The sequence below is a fragment of the Schistocerca cancellata genome, chromosome 2, assembly GCF_023864275.1.
Source record: "Schistocerca cancellata isolate TAMUIC-IGC-003103 chromosome 2, iqSchCanc2.1, whole genome shotgun sequence".
In the NCBI taxonomy this organism is placed as follows: domain Eukaryota; kingdom Metazoa; phylum Arthropoda; class Insecta; order Orthoptera; family Acrididae; genus Schistocerca; species Schistocerca cancellata.
In genome coordinates this window covers 469,652,994-469,672,373 of record NC_064627.1, presented here as the reverse complement: position 1 = coordinate 469,672,373, position 19,380 = coordinate 469,652,994, and the positions used below count along the sequence as shown (strand labels likewise).

At 42.6% G+C, this 19,380-nt stretch overlaps 1 protein-coding gene across 1 annotated transcript in view; it reads right to left on the bottom strand.

Annotated features, from left to right (window-relative positions):
- LOC126161989 (protein takeout-like) overlaps positions 1 to 15,496 on the bottom strand; it is an 82,103-nt gene extending 66,607 nt beyond the window's left edge. Inside the window, exons 1-2 of the mRNA XM_049918190.1 lie at positions 15,340 to 15,496; positions 10,428 to 10,520 (exon numbers count right to left, since the gene is read on the bottom strand). Coding sequence (XP_049774147.1) covers positions 10,428 to 10,520; positions 15,340 to 15,421 — 175 coding nt within the window. The 5' untranslated portion in view covers positions 15,422 to 15,496. The remainder of the gene's footprint in view (positions 1 to 10,427; positions 10,521 to 15,339) is intronic.
- Between the last annotated feature and the right edge of the window lie 3,884 nt (positions 15,497 to 19,380).

Below are 19,380 nucleotides of genomic sequence, written 5' to 3'. Positions count from 1 at the left end.
AGGTGACCGCCGACGTAACCAGACGTAATAATCATAAATAGGAGAATTCACCCGATTTCATTAATGGCGAACAATTACTGCAGTCAATCTCAGCCTTCAAACAATTAAGGTTACCCATACACATGGGTCTATTGATGGTGGAGAGACCACGTAAAGATAGCTATGGAATGCAGATACCATAGTAAGAGATATTACAACAATGATAAAGAATTGGGTGCACGAATGAGGCGGTCCACGAGGCTCTGATCAGTCCTTCTTCCCTGTATTGATAAACACTGTGGGACGCTCGCGAAATCGTAACAACTGGCCATTAAAATTGCTACACCACGACGATGACGTGCTACAGACGCGGAATTTGACCGACAGGAAGAAGATACTGTGATATGCAAATGATTAGCTTTTCGGAGCATTCACACAAGATTGGCGCAGGTGGTGACACCTACAACGTGTTGACATAGAGAAAGTTTCCAACCGATTTCTCATACACAAACAGCAGTTGACCGGCGTTGCCTGGTGAAACGTTGTTGTTATGCCTCGTGTAATGAGGAGAAATGCGTACTATCAAGTTTCCGACTTTGATAAAAGTCGGATTGTAGCCTATCGCGGTTGCGGTTTATCGTATCGCGACATTGCTGCTCGCGTTGGTCGAGATCCACTGACTGTTTGCAGAATATGGAACCGGTGGGTTCAGGAGGGTAATACGGAACGCCGTGCTGGATCCCAACGGCCTAGTATCACTAGCAGTCGAGATGACAGGCATCTTATCCGCATGGGTGGAACGAATCGTGCAGCCACGTCTCGATCCCTGAGTCAACAGATGGGGACGTTTGCAACACAACAACCATCTGTACGAACAATTCGACGACGTTTGCAGTAACATGGACTGTCAGCTCGTAGACCATGGCTGCTGTTACCCTTGACGCTGCATCACAGACAGGAGCGCCTGCGATGGTGTACTCAACGACGAACCTGGGTGCACAAATGGCAAAACGTCATTTCTTTCAATAAATCCGGGTTCTGTCAACAGCATCATGATGGGCGCATCCGTGTTTGGCGACATCGCGGTGAACGCACGTTGGAAGCGTGTATTCGTGAGCGCCAAACTGGCATATCACCCGGCGTGATGGTATGGGGTACCATTGGTTACACGTCTCGGTCACCTCTTGTTCGCATTGACGGCACTCTGAACAGTGGACGTTACGTTTCAGATGTGTTACGACCCGTGGCTCTACCCTTCATTCGATCACTGCGAAACCCTACATTTCAGCAGGATAATGTACGACCGGATGTTGCAGGTCCTGTACGGGCCTTTCTGGATACAGAAAACGTTCGACTGCTGCCCTGGCCAGCACATTCTCCAGATCTCTCAACAATTAAAAACGTTTGGTCTATGGTGGCCTAGCAACTGGCTCGTCAGAATACGCCAGTCAATACTCTTGATGAACTGTTGTATCATGTTGAAGGAGCATGGGCAGCTGTACATGTACACGCCATCCAAGCTCTGTTTGACTCAATGCCCAGGCGTACCAAGGCCGTTTTTACGGCCAGAGGTGGTTGCTCTGGGTACTGATTTCTCAGGATCTATACACCCAAATTGCGTGAAAATGTAACCACATGTCATTTCTAGTATAATATAATTGTACAATGAATACCCGTTTATCAGCTGCATTTCTTTTTGTTGTGTCAATTTTAATGGCCAGTACTGTATTAACGGAAGAGCTGGCTGCGATGCGAGCAACACGATTCGTCCCATGCTGACTGAACCACGCAAGAACGCCACAGAAATGCCCATTAAACTATATAAGTCGGTAGCAGAAGGAAAGACTTCCTGTTGAATTTCTGAGAGTCGACCTTCTAAGAGGAAACGAGCTTTTGCTGTTGAGAACTTCCATCGTAATAAAGTACAGTCGTGTGACAAGGCTAACTGGAAGGCGCCAAGGAACAGGTTCAGACACCGAACTGGGAAGGTTTTCCTATCCTTCGTGCACACTGGCACTTCTCCTTCACAAAGTGTGAGAGTCGTGTGTATACGGTAAGTGTAGGTGAATGTGATGTGTGTGTGTGTGTGTGTGTGTGTGTGTGTGTGTGTGTGTGTGTGTGTGTGTATGTGTGTGTATTATTGTGTAATGTTCGTGCTGGATGATGAAGACAGAAGACGGAGCGTTGAACCCGGTGCCGACACAAGCCTACTTCTCTCGAAAAGTACCAAAGGGGCCGCCGACCTTAACGTCCCCATCCGAAGGACGAATGATATCGTCAGCAGCATTACTGTGTGACACCATGCAAAGAGGTTTAAAATTTAATCCCATACATTGGCACAAAGACTGACGATCAGGGGATTACACCGTCACAGCTCCTCCCCTTTGCCGTAAAGGCAGGGAAAGCAGCCAACAGCATGTGTCGTACCCAGCCAGTTACCCATCGAAGTGTTGACCATGCCCAATGTTGCTTAATGGGACAACGAAATCGCTAAAAAAATTCAAATTTTCTATTTATTTTTTATTTATTAATAGAACTCATGGAAAATAAGTTTCCAAAGTTTCAATGATGAAATCGCATCCGAAGTCCTGAAAAATAGTTAAATATGTAACGCGACCTTCCACTGAAACTTTTTAAAGCAATATTTCAATACTAGCTAGGTGAACAACGATTCCCTGCATTACTTCCGAGCAAACGTGCACGAGATACATTGTACTCTTTGTTTTTATGCATCATCTGTGATTCTGTTCCGTATCTTAGAAACAAATGAGTCTCTAAATTCACGCCTATGGAAACGATGCCCTAGAACCAGATTTTCATCTGCTACAGTTATCAGAATTGGAACTTATGATGTAGTTCTTGTATTTAATGATGGGAATCTCGGGAGGATAGAGGTATTAGAGAGAATGGGCTTTAAGCCAGGAAATTTCACCCAAGACATCTTGAGAAAAATAAATTTACGGCGCGTCAGTTGAAGACCGGGTCAAGGAAAGAAGCCAGAACACAAGAAACCAGAAGAAAAGCCTTGAAGGGCAAGAGGACCCTGAGTACAAATATGGGGCCTTCTGAAGAGGTCACATATGAAAAATCGTTAGGTTGAACTTCAACTTAATTTGAAGTTTATGTACCTTTCTCTCAGAACCTATGAAGGCTAGAACTAGGCCGGCCTTGGTGGCCGAGAGGTTCTAGTCGCTACAGTCTGGAACCGCGCGACCGCTACGGTCGCAGGTTCGAATCCTGCCTCGGGCATGGATGAGTGTGATGTCCTTAGGTTAGTTAGGTTTAAGGTTTAATTAGTTCTAAGTTCTAGGGGACTGATGACCTCAGCAATTAAGTCCCATAGTGCTCAGAGCCATTTGCACCATTTGAACCGAGGTTAGAACTAGAAATTTTGCACATTTATTTCTATAAACAAAATAAATGCTGTCTCAAGAGTAAATTTTTGAAATTCTCCTATTCGATATGTTCAAAGAACCTCTTGAGAGAAGCTTACTACATGCAAAGAGATTAAACAGAGAAAAGTTTGTAGAAATCTCTCGAATAGTTTCTGGGAAAAAGGTACATACATTATCTGTTGAAAATAAAACTTTTAAATTACATTCAAATGTTTAATATATATAAGTCGAGGAACTTAATGGTAAATTTGTTAACTTCATGCAAAGCACGGTACAAAATTTCATTCCCGTATCTTCAAAATCGTGGAGTTGGTGCATTTTTAAATAGTTTTGTTTTTTTATGAACGTTCCCCCTTAACTTCGGTGATCTGGCGACAAATGCTGTGTTCAGCGAGGCAAGGCTATTGGCTACATCTGTTGTAATGATAATGAAACTCTTTTTCCCGCGTAAAACCCGCGAAAGGAATGAGGCCTAATTATACGTCATGGAATAACATAAAAAAAACTGGTAATGGAAGTATCCTTGAACATTTTCCCGATCAGTGACGCCAAAACCCAGAGATACAGCTCGAAATATTTGTACATAAATTTCGTGAATTTCCTGCATGTTACTCATTCTTGAATATCTGACATGAGCTTGTATCATTAACTTTAATTTTTTTAAACTGCAGTATGTAATTATGCGTTTCCAACAAATGAGAACAGCTTACGCGGTTCTAACGGTTTCGTAGCAGCAGTTACTCGCTGTGTTGTTATATCGCATTACAGAGCTCTGATACGAAATATAAGTAACACGAGTGACCTGGTGGTTGCGACACGTATTTTTGCACTGTCTGCTGCCTCGGCTACCTCTGGCGGCAACCTCAACGAAAGAAAGTGAGTGCTTAATGGGCGACGCGAGGCATTGTGTGGCGGGCGCCTGCGGTTTGCGGTGTAACGGTTTCTTCCGCTCCGCCTCCTCCACTCTGTCCGTCTCTCTCTCTCTCTCTCTCTCTCTCTCTCTCTCTCTCTCTCTGTCTCTCTCTCATTCTGTCTTTGCCTCAGCCTGTTGCTCCAGACAGCCTGCCTGTTTTCTCTGCCCCGCCTCTGCCAGCGGCCTGCCTGACCCACTCACCCACAGCCTTACAAGTGGCGTCGCCACTGGGAAACGAAGTTCAGTCCAGCCCATCCTGCACAAAGACAGAACACTCCAGTCTACTGGACTTCGCGTCTATATTTTAAATCACGTCTGAATGCCTCCCTTCAGAGGACGGTAGAATGTCAGTTATACTTTTTTGAGATCATACGTGTCTCTCTAATACATCCAGTATTAATGAAACGACATCTCCGTAACGCAACACAAATTGGTAGGCATATTTGAACGTGTCGATTTTGTTTGATTGATGTTGAATGAGATGGCGGACTTCTGGAAGAGTTTCCGCTATCATCCGCGGCGATGTTAATTTTTGTCACATTTAGCGATCTCTGTTCAAATGGTTCAAATGGCTCTGAGTAGTATGGGACTTGACATCTGAGGTCATCAGAACTTAGAACTACCTAAACCTAAGGTCATCACACACATCCATACCCGAGGCAGAATTCCGAGGCAGAATTCGAACCTGCGACCGTAGCGGTCGCGCGGTTCCAGACCGATCTCTGTTACTTGGAACAAAAGTGAAATACATGTTAATGTCATAGTGCAAAATGCACGAAATGGGGTTACATAGGTAGGCGAATGTCTCGGTTGTAAGGAGCGTCCATTTTCCGTCGGGTCATATTTTGCAGTTTCCCCAGAACCACTTAACGAACATGTCGGTGTGGTTCCACTCAAAGCCGATTTACTGTCGTATTCTTCACATTATTGAGTATATATGGAATGCCTTGCAAAATGTTGTTAAGAAATCTCCACCCCCTCGTACTCTTACGGATTCATGGACAGCCCTGCCGGATTCATAGGGTCAATTCCCTCCAGCACTACTTCAGACATTAGTCGAGTCCATGCCACATCGTGTTGCGGTACTTCTGCGTGCCCGCGGGTGCCCTACACGATATTAGGCAGGTGTACCAGCTGCCTTGGCTCTTCAGTGTAGTCTGTTCACCTAGTATGACTCTGCAATAAGCTACAGTCTCATGAATCAAAAGACACAAGGTACCTGCCAAGCTACGAGTTGAGTCTATAAATCTTTAAATCTTTCTTGAAATTCCCCCCCCCCCCCCCCCGCCAACCGCCATGAATCAGACAGCTGTATGACAATAGAGCAACCACAATGTAGGGATATCTGTTGAAAGCCCAGAAAAACGTGTGGTTCCTGAAGAGGGGCAGCAGCCTTTTCAGTAGTTGCAGGGGTACAGTCTGGATGATTGACTGATCTGGCCTTGTAACATAACCAAAGTGGCCTTGTTGTTCTGGCGAACGGCTGAAAGCGAAGGCAATTACAGCCACAATTTTTCCCGAGGACGTATAGCTCCACTGTATGGTTAAATGAAGATGGAATTCTTTTGGGTAAAATAACTCCGGAAGTAAAATAGTCCACTATTCGGATCTCCGGGTGGGAGCTACTCAAGAAGATTTTATCAGGAGAAACAAAACTGGCGTTGAACTGATCGGAAGCCGGCCGGGGTGGCCGAGCGGTTCTAGGCGCTACAGTCTGGAACCGCGCGACCGCTACGGTCGCAGGTTCGAATCCTGCCTCGGGCATGGATGTGTGTGATGTCCTTAGGTTAGTTAGGTTTAATTAGTTCCAAGTTCTAGGGGACTGATGACCTCAGCAGTTAAGTCCCATAGTGCTCAGAGCATTTTGAACCATTTGAACCAGCTGATCGGAGCGTGGAATGTCAGGTCCCTTAACCGGACAGGCAGGTTAGAAAATTTAAAAAGGGAAATGGATAGCTTTAAGCTAGATGTATTGGGAGGTAGTGAAGTTTGGTGGCAGGAGGAACAGGTCTTCTGGTCAGGTGAATACAGGCTCATAAATACAAAATCAAATAGGGATAACGCAAAAGTACGTTTAATAATGAATAAAAAATAGGAAAATGGATAAGTTACTGTGGAGAGCATACTGAACGCACTATTGAAGTGAAGATAGACACGAAGCGCACAGCTAACACAGTAGCTCCGCAGATTATTAAGAGAATGGAGAAATGTACCATGAGATAAAAGAAATTATTCAGATAGTTAAGAGAGAGGAAGATTTAATAGTCATGGGGATCAGAATTCGATAGTAAAATAAAAGAAATAGAAGAGAAAATAGTTGGTGAATATGGACAGGGAGAAAGGAATGAAAGAGGATGCCGCATGATAGAATTCTGCACAGAGCATAATTTAATCATAGCTAAAACTTGGTTTAAGAATCATGAAAGAAGGGTGTATACGTGAAAGATTTACCGGAAAATTTTACATTGATTAGATAATGGTAAGACAGAGATTTAGCAACTAGATTTTAAATTGTAAGACATTTCCAGGGCACATGTAGGATCTGACCAGAATTTATTGGTTATGAACTGTAGATTAAAACTGAAGAAACTGCAAAATAGGAGGAATTTAAGGAGCTGGGACCTGGATAACCTGAAACAACAGGCGGTTGTAGAGAATTTCAGAGAAAGGATTAAGAGACGAGTGACAAGAACAGAAGAAAGAGGTACTGTAGAAGAAGAATGGGTAGCTTTGAGAGTGAAAGCAGCAGAGGATCAAGTAGGTAAAAAAGGCGAGGGCTAGTAGGAATCCCTGGGCAACACAAGAGATATTAAATTTAATTGATGACAGGAAAGATATAAAACCACAGTAAATGAAGCAGTCAAAAGGGAATACAAACGTCTAAAAAATATCTACAGAAACTGCAAAATGGCTAAGCAGGAATGACTAGAGAACGAACTTAAGGATTTAGAAGTATATATTACTAGAGGAAAGACAGATGCCGCCTACAGGAAAATTAAAGAGACCTTTCGAGAAAAGAGAACCACCTGTATAAATATCGACGGCTCAGATGGAAAACCAGTCCTAAGCAGAGAATGGAAATCTGAAAGCTGGAAGTAATATATAAAGGGTCCATACAAGGGAGATGTTCTTGAAGGCAATAGTATGGAAACGTAAGAGGACGTAAGTGAAGATGAGATGAGAGATATGACACTGCGTCAAGAATTTGACAGAGCACTGAAATACCTACGTTGAAACAAGGCTCCGGACGTATGCAACATTCCGTTAGAACTACTGATAGCCTTCGGAGAGCCAGTATTGACAAAACTTTTCCATCTGGTTAGGAAGATTTATGAAGCAGGTAAAAGAAATACCGTCAGGCTTCAGGAAGAATATAATAATTCCAATTCCAAAGAAATCAGGCGCTGACAGGTGTGAAACTTGCCGAACTATCGGTTTAAAAAGTCAAGGTTCCAAAATACTAACACGAATTATTTACAGAAGAATGGAAAAACTTGCAGAAGCCGACCTCGGGGAAGATCAGTTTGGATTCCGGAGACATGTAGGAACACGCGAGGCAATACTGACCCCATGACTTCTCATAGAAGATAGGTTAAGGAAAGGCAAACCTACGTTTATAGCATTTGTAGACTTAGAGAAAGCTTTTGACAATGTTGACTGGATAACTCTGTTTTAAATTCTAAAGGCGGCAGCGGTAAAGCACAGAGAGAGAAAGGCCGTTTACAAATTGTACAGAACGAGATGATAGTTATAAGAATAAGGGCACGAAGGGGAAGCAGTATTTGTGAGGAGAGTGATTTTATTCAATCTGTATATTGATCAAGCAGTAAAGGAAACAAAAGGAAAATTTGGATCAGAAATTGGTGTCCATGGAGAAGAAATGAAATGCCGGTGGCATTGTAATTCTGTCAGAGACAGCAATGGACTTCGAAGAACAATTGAATGAAATGGACAGTGTCTTGAAAGGAGGATATAAGATGGACATCAACAAAAAAAGACGATAATGGAATGTAGTCGAATTAAATCGTGTGATGCTGAGGGAATTAGATTAGGAAATGAGACACTTAAAGTAGTAGATGAGTTTACTATTTGGAAAGCAAAATAGCTGATGATGGCCAAAGTAGAGAGTATATAAAATGTAGACTGGCAATGCCAAGAAAAGCATTTCCGAAGAAGAGAAATTTGTTAACATCGAGTATAGATTTAAGAGTTAGTCTTTTCTGAAAGTGACTGGAGGGTAGTCATGTATGGAAGTGAAACATGGATTATAATCAGTTTCGACTAGAAGAGAATAGAGGCTTTTGAAATGTGGTGCTACAAAAGAATGCTGAAGATTAGATGGGTAGGTCACGTAACTAATGAGGAAGTACTGAATAGAATTGGAGATAAAAGAAATTTGTGTCACAATCTGATTAGAAAAAGGGGTCGGTTGATGGGAAAGATTCTGAAACTTCAAAGAATCGCCAGTTTAGTACTGTAGAGAAGGTTGGGGGGGGGGGGGGGGGTTAAAAATCGTAAAGGAAACCAAGAGATGAATACAGTAAGCAGATTCAGAAGGATGTATGTTGCAGTTGTTACTGGGAGATGAAGAGGCTTGCACAGGATAGTGTAGCATGGAGAGCAGTATCAGATCAGTCTTTGGACTGAAGATCACAACAACAACATCCTAAAAAGCGAGCGATCCTTATTTTTTATACAGGCTAGGCAAAAAATATCTGGCTCGGAGAAAGAAATTCTTACGCCTTACGATAGGCAAACCAACCTACATCAACCGCACATTGTGCCAGTTTTATTCCTTTTGTTTTGTGTTCTACACAACAGTAAAACTGTCGTTAATATGATAAGAAAACTGGATTTCAATACTGTAATCAGTTGTTTAATGGCACATTTGAGACACACGTTTCGGACTGCGCAGAACAGATGAATTCGTAGGGATATGACTCAAGGTGAAAAAGTTATTAGCTTGATTCCTAATGTTCATACCAACGTTACAGCGGCTTTCTGAGATACTCACCAATATATGCAGCGATGCCTCTTGAAGTATGGGCGTTTAATCAAACTAAACCGAAAAGATACAGCAATTAGATTTATCTTCCTCGGCAGAGGATTCTGCCTTTCATATTTTTCTTTCACTGGAACTCTTATAGCTACTGTTAAGTGTTTGTACATTGATTAAGTAGAAATGAACTTTAAACCTACTGTGGTTATTATGATCTGAATTTCCAATATTTTTCAACTCGCTTTAATCAAATGCCGCCATGTTTTCCCAACAAAATTTCGATCAAATAGCTCCACATATTGATGCAGTGTTAATTATAAGAATTTTTCTGCGCTTTGCCATTGACTATGCATAAAGCTTAAAAATCATATTTTGTCTAAGATCTAACGTAACTTATGGATTCTCCTACTCATATCAATTTCCATTTTTTTTCTCACGGCGTGTCCTTGTCCCTGGTAGCCGTGTGAGCGCAAGCTCTCAAATTCACCTAGTGTATTTGATCGAGCCCTTTCCAGAGATACCGCATTTACAAAGGGACACAGTGGAACTCGCCTGTCATTTCCATATTCTGTAGCTAGAGATACTTGTGGAAAACTGAGTCTCATAAAGGGAACTCGTGAGAAAATATTTTTCCCTCCTCGAGGTCGGTAATGTAACGGCCGTCAAGGCCAATGGCACCATTAAAATGAGAAGAGTAGCCGACATTGTACTTACACAATTGAAGTGATTATCGACAGTAAACTCTCAAGTAAGTACACGAAACAGCAAATTCATATCGTAGTAGTTGTTGAAACTTAGCTAACGGATTCCGTATCTAGATAAGTATCAGCTCACTTTTACGTCAAATAAATTCCACTTTTTAGAAGAAGCGTTCCAGAAATCCAGTAAGTCTGGAAAGTATCTTCTAAAAGTAGAACTTATTTTATGTAAAAGTGAAAGTACATTTCCACATTATTTCATAGTTTCTAAAATGCGCAAGTAACGCGAAATTTTCAATAAGTATTGCGATGTGTAATCAAGTTGTGTAGAATCCTTGGAAACCAAAAAGAAATGACATTTCAGCGTGTTAACGGATTTCTTGGTGTTATGTAGCGTAATATAAAGCCTAGCAATTACGTGAAAACCTCTAATGAGTACTCACCGTCTTTTGCTTTGCGTATGTTCTTGACTAGTTTATCCTTGATGCACAAGTTAAGGTCTGGGTCGTTTCTGCCACATACTTCAACCCAGTCGGCTGAAACAGAAATGGGTTTTGGTAAGTACAGGGTCGACTTGTACATTAAGTAAGCATACTGGTGTGACAGCTCAATCTGCTTTATTATGGATGGAAGATGCTGGAATACTGAAGGAAGAATTTTCTCGGTGACGTGTTGCATTGGACAGGTGTCTGACTGGTACGTTGGAAACAAGAAACGAGGAAATTAGTTGTATCTCTTACCGTGGCAAGCTGAGCGTTTCTACCAGGGAGAAGGTCGTCTTCATAAACAATGCTGTTAATGACCTGCCCCAACCTCAGGTGGAGGTCACTGGACTCTGTCCAAGCAGGGAAAGCTGTTTACTCGTTGGGCTTCCGGTGCCTAAATGTTCTTGTGGATAAAGAAACTTGCAAAGGACGTCTTGGCTGTACGTTAGAACATGAGGCAACTGCTTACTATGGTATACAGGTATGGGGGAAAATGGTGGGGGAAAGGTGTTAAACAAGTAATTCATTTGCAAAAACATAACTGACTCTAATTTAGGTACAGGTGACTCAGTTAACTAGATTTTTTGAAAAATACAAATTTTTATCTTCTAACATGACACCAATCGGCCGAAGAGTGGCCAAGCGTTGCGAGATATATGTCAAACAAGAACAGGCGTTACAATTTCTGAAATTTACGTAGAATACCTGGTAGACTCTATTGTATTAAACGTCTGTGCAAGTAAAGCAATAAAGGTCATCATGCCCTGTCATGAAATCGTCATGGTACTCTGTTTGAGACAGTAGATATAAAATTGTGTATTGCGAAATTTTAGCGCAGACAAAAAAGGCGCAGATTTAAAAAAAATAAGTTATAATTGTAGATATAAAAGCGAGCTACGATACATTAATCCGTCACTGAAAGAACAGTTTATTGTATGCTTTAAGGTATTACGTTACCTCTAAGCAAGATCGCCGAGATTTTGTCGTAACGGCGAAGATTTAGTGACAGCCGTGTGATATTTAAATGATGTTGATTGTTCATAATGTGATATGTATTTCAAGCATCTGATTGTAGCGGTTGAGAAAAGGAAAGTGTCTTATCACAGCTAAGTGAACTCAACGGAAAGCGATGTAGGCAGTGCTGGACTGAGCTTGTAAAAGTGATGGGTAAATATTATAGAGCAAAACATTGCCATCTGACGAAAACCAAAGACCAGAAATACTGATAGAACTAAGAGTAGGTCAGTGAATGCTTAAAAAGTAGAAAAGTACAAAACTCGCGAAGGAGAAAGAAGGAGATGAAAAAAAATAAGATGGTAAAAACAATATGGTAAATACATGATTGGACTATTATTTCGGCTGGCAGTTTTACTCTCCAAGTGTAGCGTATTACCACTCACGAATAATGGCGTGTATGGTCTAATTGTTGACTTTACCAGTCCACAAGTTTTAATATACGCTGCCACAGTCTTAATATGTTCTATGTATTCGCGGCAGTGAGTGCTCGATTAGTTTTCGATGTGTGTTAAGTAGGCGAAAAAGTGGCTAGTCTTTTGTAATGCGTTGTTATGGTTGAACAAGGGGAAGGAGGGAAAAGGCCAGATTTCTCAGAAAGAAAATTAACGCTTCATTTCCAATACTTACTTCTTGTTGTGTTCCGGCAGTATGTATCTGGAGGAAAGCTCCATACCTTTCCTGTGATTCGTTTATGTAATGTCTCTGACAACATTATTGAACATTCGTCAGGTAGTATAAGGCAAGAAAAAAAGAGTATAGTTTGCTATATTTATTTTCCAAGGCGAAAAAGATGTTGATGGAGAAGCGCAAGTTGATTCCCAAGAAACGAAGACGCCACCACTTTAAGAAACAGCAATGGAAAGCGAAAGGTGTCAGATGGAACCAGTATAATGAGTGCATTACAGGACGAGACGTTTGGGCGTTTGCCAAGTCGAGCAGCCTGGTTTTATTTCGGGAATATTAAGTTAAATGTATGTGAAAAGGATAATGCACGACAGCACTAGGGTATGGAGAAGTTTGCACTCTTAGCTTAATAGAGCGTCGACAAGGAAAATATTGGGACAAAAAAGACTGCTCCAATGAATCCTACCACCACAACAAATAGTGCTCGAGGTAGTGCAAGGATGGTGAAGAAAACAAATGAAAACTATACATGAGTAACCTCCAGTCATAGTAGTTTGCGTGTTCTCTATTTATAAAGTCTTAATCGGGTTTGGCGTAAAGTGAAAGTTAGTTCCTTCTGCAAAAGGCTGGTAGTGGAAGGCAGAGCGAATTGAAACTATTGAATAAAGTAATGCAAACCCTGGAGGAGAGAAACTTGCTCAGATCTCTGTAGCAGTAAATATCGAATTTGGTCGTGGCATAGTTGTCGTAACTAAAATGCCCGCGGAATTGCCATCTGTCCACGATCTTCACGAAAAATATTATCGAAGACTTGTAGAAGACTCTCGAAACTTTCAGTACTCATGAATCATAGTACTTTACATAACTGAATTATCGTCTACACTATCCGCTTTCTTGGAGGATGTCCGTAAACAGTAACTCATATTGGTGCTCGACTGACAGTCAGAATTTTAGTGGTGGACAGTGCATTCGACGTAAGTATCGAGTCAATACTGTAGAAGAAGACATCAGGGTATCCACTTAACACATTGATCTTACAACTAAAAGGTCAAGGAACTACATATAGCGAAGGGGTCCTTGATTATCCCTCAACAGTGTCGTATGGATTTATGATGTAACATAATTAGAAGAGAGACACCACGAATGTCGAAGACAGCAGTCCGTCTGGTATGTCCAACAGATATACAAAGGTTATTTACGTAATTTAAGATTCATACTTTCACTATTTACTTTGCAGGAGATGAAGACTCTCCAGTCAAGGAATACCACATATCAGCGTAAAACTGCTTATTTGGGTGTGGAAAGCATTTTAAAGAGGTATTTTAATGGTTGGTTCCACTCCACTAAATGATAAAACATCTCTTCGTGACCAAACAGTGACACATATGAAATGCACTTGGGCAGTCTGTGGTATCAATGAAAATTTTGCTTCTGGGTAAGTGAATTAAAATATGGTGATGTCAACAGAGGATGGCACTTTGCGGTCATCAGGGTGGAGCCTTGACCATTGAAGTAACACAGCAAACTCATAGTACGGTCATACAAGGCCACCACACAACAATTCATCCGACTAGGGTTCTGCAAGCGTCTCATTTCACAGGGGATATCACAACTTGCGTTAAACATTGCACATGAGAGAGCACTTTGGAAAATGGATACCAGAAGTGGATTCTGTCGACCAAAGTCGAAGAATGTAGACTCTTTCTATATCATCTGATAACCTTACATGCAACTCAGATTATTAATGAATGGTACGCGGGCGTGCTGGGAACTAATTCCCACGATTTTTTAATGTGAAAACTCTTAAAGCTTTGAAAATAAAACAAACGTTATTAACCTTCTGCGTCTTTGTTCTTCACGTCTACATATTTTTTTCTCAACATAGTTACCATGGCGACGAATACATTTCTCCCAACGAGAGGCCAGTTTGTTGATACCGTCACTGTAGAATGTTTGATGTTGTTGACAGAGCCAAAACCTTACCTCAGCTTTCATCGTTCCACCATAATCAAAGTGAAGTCCTCGAAGGTGTTACTTAAGTTCTGGAAAGAATTGCAAATGCCGGTCGGAGTGACCGAGCGGTTTTAGGCGCTACAGTCTGGAACCGCGCGACCGCTACGGTCGCACGTTCGAATCCTGCCTCGGGCATGGATGTGTGTGATGTCCTTAGGTTAGTTAGGTTTAAGTAGTTCTAAGTTCTAGGGGACTGATGACCTCAGCAGTTAAGTTCCATAGTGCTCAGAGCCATTTGAACAATTTTTGAATTGCAAATCGGATGGGGCCAAGTGGGGACTGTATGGAAGATGATAGATGACGGTGAACCCAAGGCATCGGATAGTTGCAGCGTTCGTGTGTGGTCTGGCATTGTCTTGCGGAAGGAGAGGGCGCTCCATGTGTGGACGAACTCTTCGAATACGAAAGTCGTTTACAGCACGCTGTTTCTCACGGATCGACAGAGTTATGTTACAAACCGCCATGTTACACGCTACAATGCGGAGCACATTAACGGCAGATGGTTATAAATATGTAGACTTGTAGAATAAACATGTAGAATGTTAATATCGTTTGTTTTATTTAAAAACCTGTAAGAGTTTTCATATAAAAAATTCGCAGGTCTGTTTTTTCAACACGCCCTCACACAAATAGAGGGGAAGTGAATGCATAACCAAACAACGGTGAAAGTGGTGCCCCGAATCATTTCATAACACAGTGAAAATGTGAAGGCCATTGGCAGCGGGAATGGCTCTAGTTTCAATGATTTGGACTGTAGAGGTGTTACCCTCACTGATTACAGGAATAGCGCCCAAAAAGTGTCAGTAAGGGGTTCCACACTGCACTGTTACATTCGTATGGTGGACTCTGAACTGCAAGTTTAAGGACGTTAATGAAAAATGAGACCTAGACAATGATACGGCCACACAGTGCCCGTACAGAACTTGAACACCACAAACTAACCTGCAACTTGCTGCCTTAGAACCAGTTACTCAAATTTATGGAAATTGTGCCAGCGAGTCTTACACGCACCACTGCTTTCATTTTGGGAACCAGGCACTATGCAGTTATACGTTAAACACAATCTTCCCATAATGCTCCACGCGGCACTGTAACATAAACTTTAGGCAAGCAAATGCAAGACTACTTGCTTAGGACGTAGAGAAACATTGAGGGAGGTCCCTGCATGTGACACCCTGCGCACTCTAACGAGACGAGACGGCAGCGTTGTACTCACGCAGACTGGAGACGGGTCCCGGCCTGTTGCGGGAGGCGGCCAGGACTGGCGCCAGCAGGCAGGCGAGCAGCGCGATCCTCATGGTGCCGCGACGGGCAGCTGGTGGGCGGTGGCTCCTGGTAAAACTGGCCGCGTCTCGAGCAGTCCGCAGCGAGAGTGAGTCGCGCGCCGCGCTGCCGCGGCCACTTAAATAGCAGGCGCTAGGCTGGCGGCCGACCTGCCAGGCGCGCGGAGAACAACACACAAGAAACCCCTTGCGCGCGACGTCTACAGTTCAATCCTTAGTAAGGCTCATTTAACAGCATTATGTTAACAGTTATGACAGCTGCTAATGGTGCATGAGGAGGGCAATAGAAAATGAATGTCCGGAAGGTGCAAGGATCAACCTTCTATTGGATGCATGTACTATACTATGTACTTCGCAAAACGGACATCGTTGACATCCAAGAAACATTCAAAACAAACCATTAACTTACACCATCACACGAAATGAAAAGCTGATCAGAAAGGTTCCCACCGTCAAGTTCTAAGGCGAATTCCTTGGGAGTTACAAGGCATGCAGGACGTTCAGCTAGGTATCCAATCTTAAAGAATGCAATTACAATGATATTGATGTAATGAGAACTGTTGGAAAGTGATGGCATGCAACGAAATGTGAGACAGTCTGTCGTGGAGCTTAATGTGAAACTTTCTATCCCTTAAGGCAGGGGTGGGCAGGAATCCTGCACGTGTGCGGTACACTTGCACGCGTGCAGTTAACAGTCGTTCTGCGTGCACACAGGGGCAAGCTGGCCACCCACTTATCTTCCCTCCCCACCATACCTTCTGTCCGCTCCTTTCCCTGGAATGCGTTTTGTTTCCTAGCTTGCTTTATTGAATGAAGGAATAAGATTAGTAGGAGTGCTTGAAAGATATCATGGTTTGAAAGAGTGCCTATTACCTACGATACGTTTTATTTAATTATCACAGGTGGAGTGGAACAAAATTTCTACATACAGACAAACGCAAACAGATACTTAAATTTTCATCACTGATGTTTCCTCTTAACTGACACTTACTAATTCAGCAAATGGTTTTCCAGCTCTCGCTATATTAAGCGTAATCTTATAACTTGCACGTACCGCTGGACTATTATTGTTGTCGTCCTGAAAAATTGAAAACAGTGCTCCATAAAATGTTAAATCAGTTAGATGAGAGACATGACGAAAGGAGGTCGCAGATCTCTCGTGACCACAGCAATTACGACAGATTCATCTAGTATCGTCAGATCGCCCTTCTTAAGCTCAGTCAATTTCCCCATCCGCTCAGAATCCGACAATAAATTGTACTCGTCCTTGTGAAATTTGTTATAATGGCCTTCAATACTAAACTTCCGCTGACCAGCGAGAATACTGCCACATATTAAACATTTCGAATTTTCACGTTTTTGCACAAAGAAAAAATGATTCTCCCATTACTTTTTAAAAGATAGCAAATCTCCGCTTCTCCGTTTTCTTGTGTCACTCTGCATTTTCCGGTTCTTGAAATACAACGTTCATTACGTAGTGGTCGCTACGTATCGACGTCCGCAGCTTAGCCTGGTACTACACTGCCGCAACCTGCCGGCTGTCGCCACTGCCCCATTCGACGATTGCACGCGAGCAGCACACGTGCAGCGCTGTGCGCTCACGAGCCGCGTGCAACGTTTGCCCGCCCCTGCCTTAAGGCGTAGTCCCACATAGTGCCTTAATGTTTTATAGGCACGGAAAAAACAAACATACAGAGGCTGAATTCGTCCATTGGTTCCGGGTGGCATGAACTGCAATGTCACACACTTCCCGGGAAGGATACTTTGCTCTAAAAAGTATTATTTTTAGACGCGGACCAGGATTCGAGCAAAAGTAAGTTACTTTAAAAAGCTATTGGCCAAAAGCAGTGCTCATACCGTAGTTGTAGTTGTCTTATGCCCGTTTTCCCACTCTTGCTTGCTGTGACGTAAATATTCCATGCCGACCTTGCAAGATCATGTACACGAGAAACAATCTTAGGGAGCTTAACACCTCCAACTTCTCGCAGCACGATAAATAACTTTCCAGCCAATTTGCATCCAGACGAGACTCCAGCGCTGTACTCACGCAGACTGGAGACGGGCCATGGCCAGTTGCGAGAGGTGGGCAGGACTATAAATGAATGCGTTAAGGCATTCATGTTAGTTGTCTTGACGCAACTCTTTGGTACTACTACTTTTCTCTTCAAATCCAGATTGGTTAGAGTTGAAAAAAAGTTCCTTACTGAACGATGGGATGTGTTCGTTTGACACATCCACAAATTTTCGTGCCTATTCCGCAGTTTTCTGTGCATCGTCGAGTTGACGCTTTGTTTGAAATTTCGTTGTGTCTTCCAATTCTATACCACTGTTTGGAGTTATGCAACCAACCATCACGTCCATCGAAATCACTGTAATCCTTGTCGCGCACAATCTGAGGTGCATAACTTAGTAAGTCACTATCATCACATCCTGTAAATTCTATCGGACATTCTTGAAAGTCACAAACACCTGTTTTTGTAACAAAGTGCTTCGTTCTTCCTTGAATATCCATACTTTTTCTTATGCACTACAGGTGATATTGCTACGGATTATTCGAAATCTGTTCACAATTTTTTCTTTCTTATGATGCGGATGCTCTTCCATGTACGTGATTATCTTTGGTATCCGCTCCTTTCTATGTTTCACTGGAGACGGGGTTTGTGGCTCCCTGCCCGTCAAGGATGATGAGCTACATGCCTTGACGCCTGTTTCAATATCACTGTCACTTGTTAAGAACGTATGTCATCATTGTCCGCACTGTGGAGCGAATACGACACTACACATTACACTGACTCATCTTCCATAAACGCTAATATTTCATCTGCCAATTCTTCATCACTCTGCGAAATTCCTTGGGTCCTTTTCTGACGAAATTTCAACTTCGATAGCCGGTTGTAGACATAATGCAATGTTTGCTTTGTATATCGTTGCCATTGCTCTGCTTTGTATCAACACCACTAGCACTGTAGCACTGGAATGAATTACTCGTCGACTAAGCACTTCAGCTACGCTCTACAGTATCATGCTATGCTCACCGTTGGATGTCTCCAGTCTCACCCCCTGTTGTCGTTAGCAGCTAACACAGGGCGTTTCAAAACGAACACACGGGTTTTATGGCTTTGTAGCATATATTACATTCACCTTACAATTATAAGTAGTACACCAAATGAAAGAGAAACACAAACAGTAGTTTTTACAATTATTCAATGTGAATACCGATCACACATCGAGTCGATAGGCGAGTTGTTCCGGAATCTTGATCAGTGTGTCAGGAGTAACTGTTGCAAGAACACTGTTTGTACAATCGGATAGATCAGCTGGTATCGGAGACACATACACATGATCGCGTCAGATCGTGTGTGAACGTGGAGGTCATGCATAAAGTGCTGTGTCAACCTGCCCCTTGCGGCCAATCAACCGGTCGGATACAACGTCGTTTAGCCAGTCACGTACTGAGTTGTGCCAGTGAGGCGGCGCACCAGTTTGCTCCCAAATAAAGATGTATTGTTCAGCTTCTCCCCTTTCAGACACGGGCCATAGCTGTAGCACATCAAGATAAGAAACATCAGTTACAGTTGATTCACCGAAAAAGAAAGGCCCACAAATTTTCCGCGGGGATATTTCTAGGGGCTAAGCTTGAAAGACTCGCACTCGTTCAACACTTTTTTCAGTCACTCTTTGTCATTTCACACTATTCCAATTGCGCACAGGTATACAAACAAAACTGTTTGAGGCGCTCTTTCATTTGGTGTATTATTTAGAATTGTAACCTGAACGTAATAAATGGTACAACGCATCAAAACCGGTATGTTCATTTTGAAACACGCTGTGTTGTGGTTGCATGGTAGTCAATATTTAGGGCGTCGAATGCCGTAAACATCATTGGCCTTTTGCGATCTCGCAATCAAGGGGTTGCCTGTCAGTGGACCCATAAAGCTGGAGAGCCGCTACGAAGTTGTCGGGTCAAGATGAAA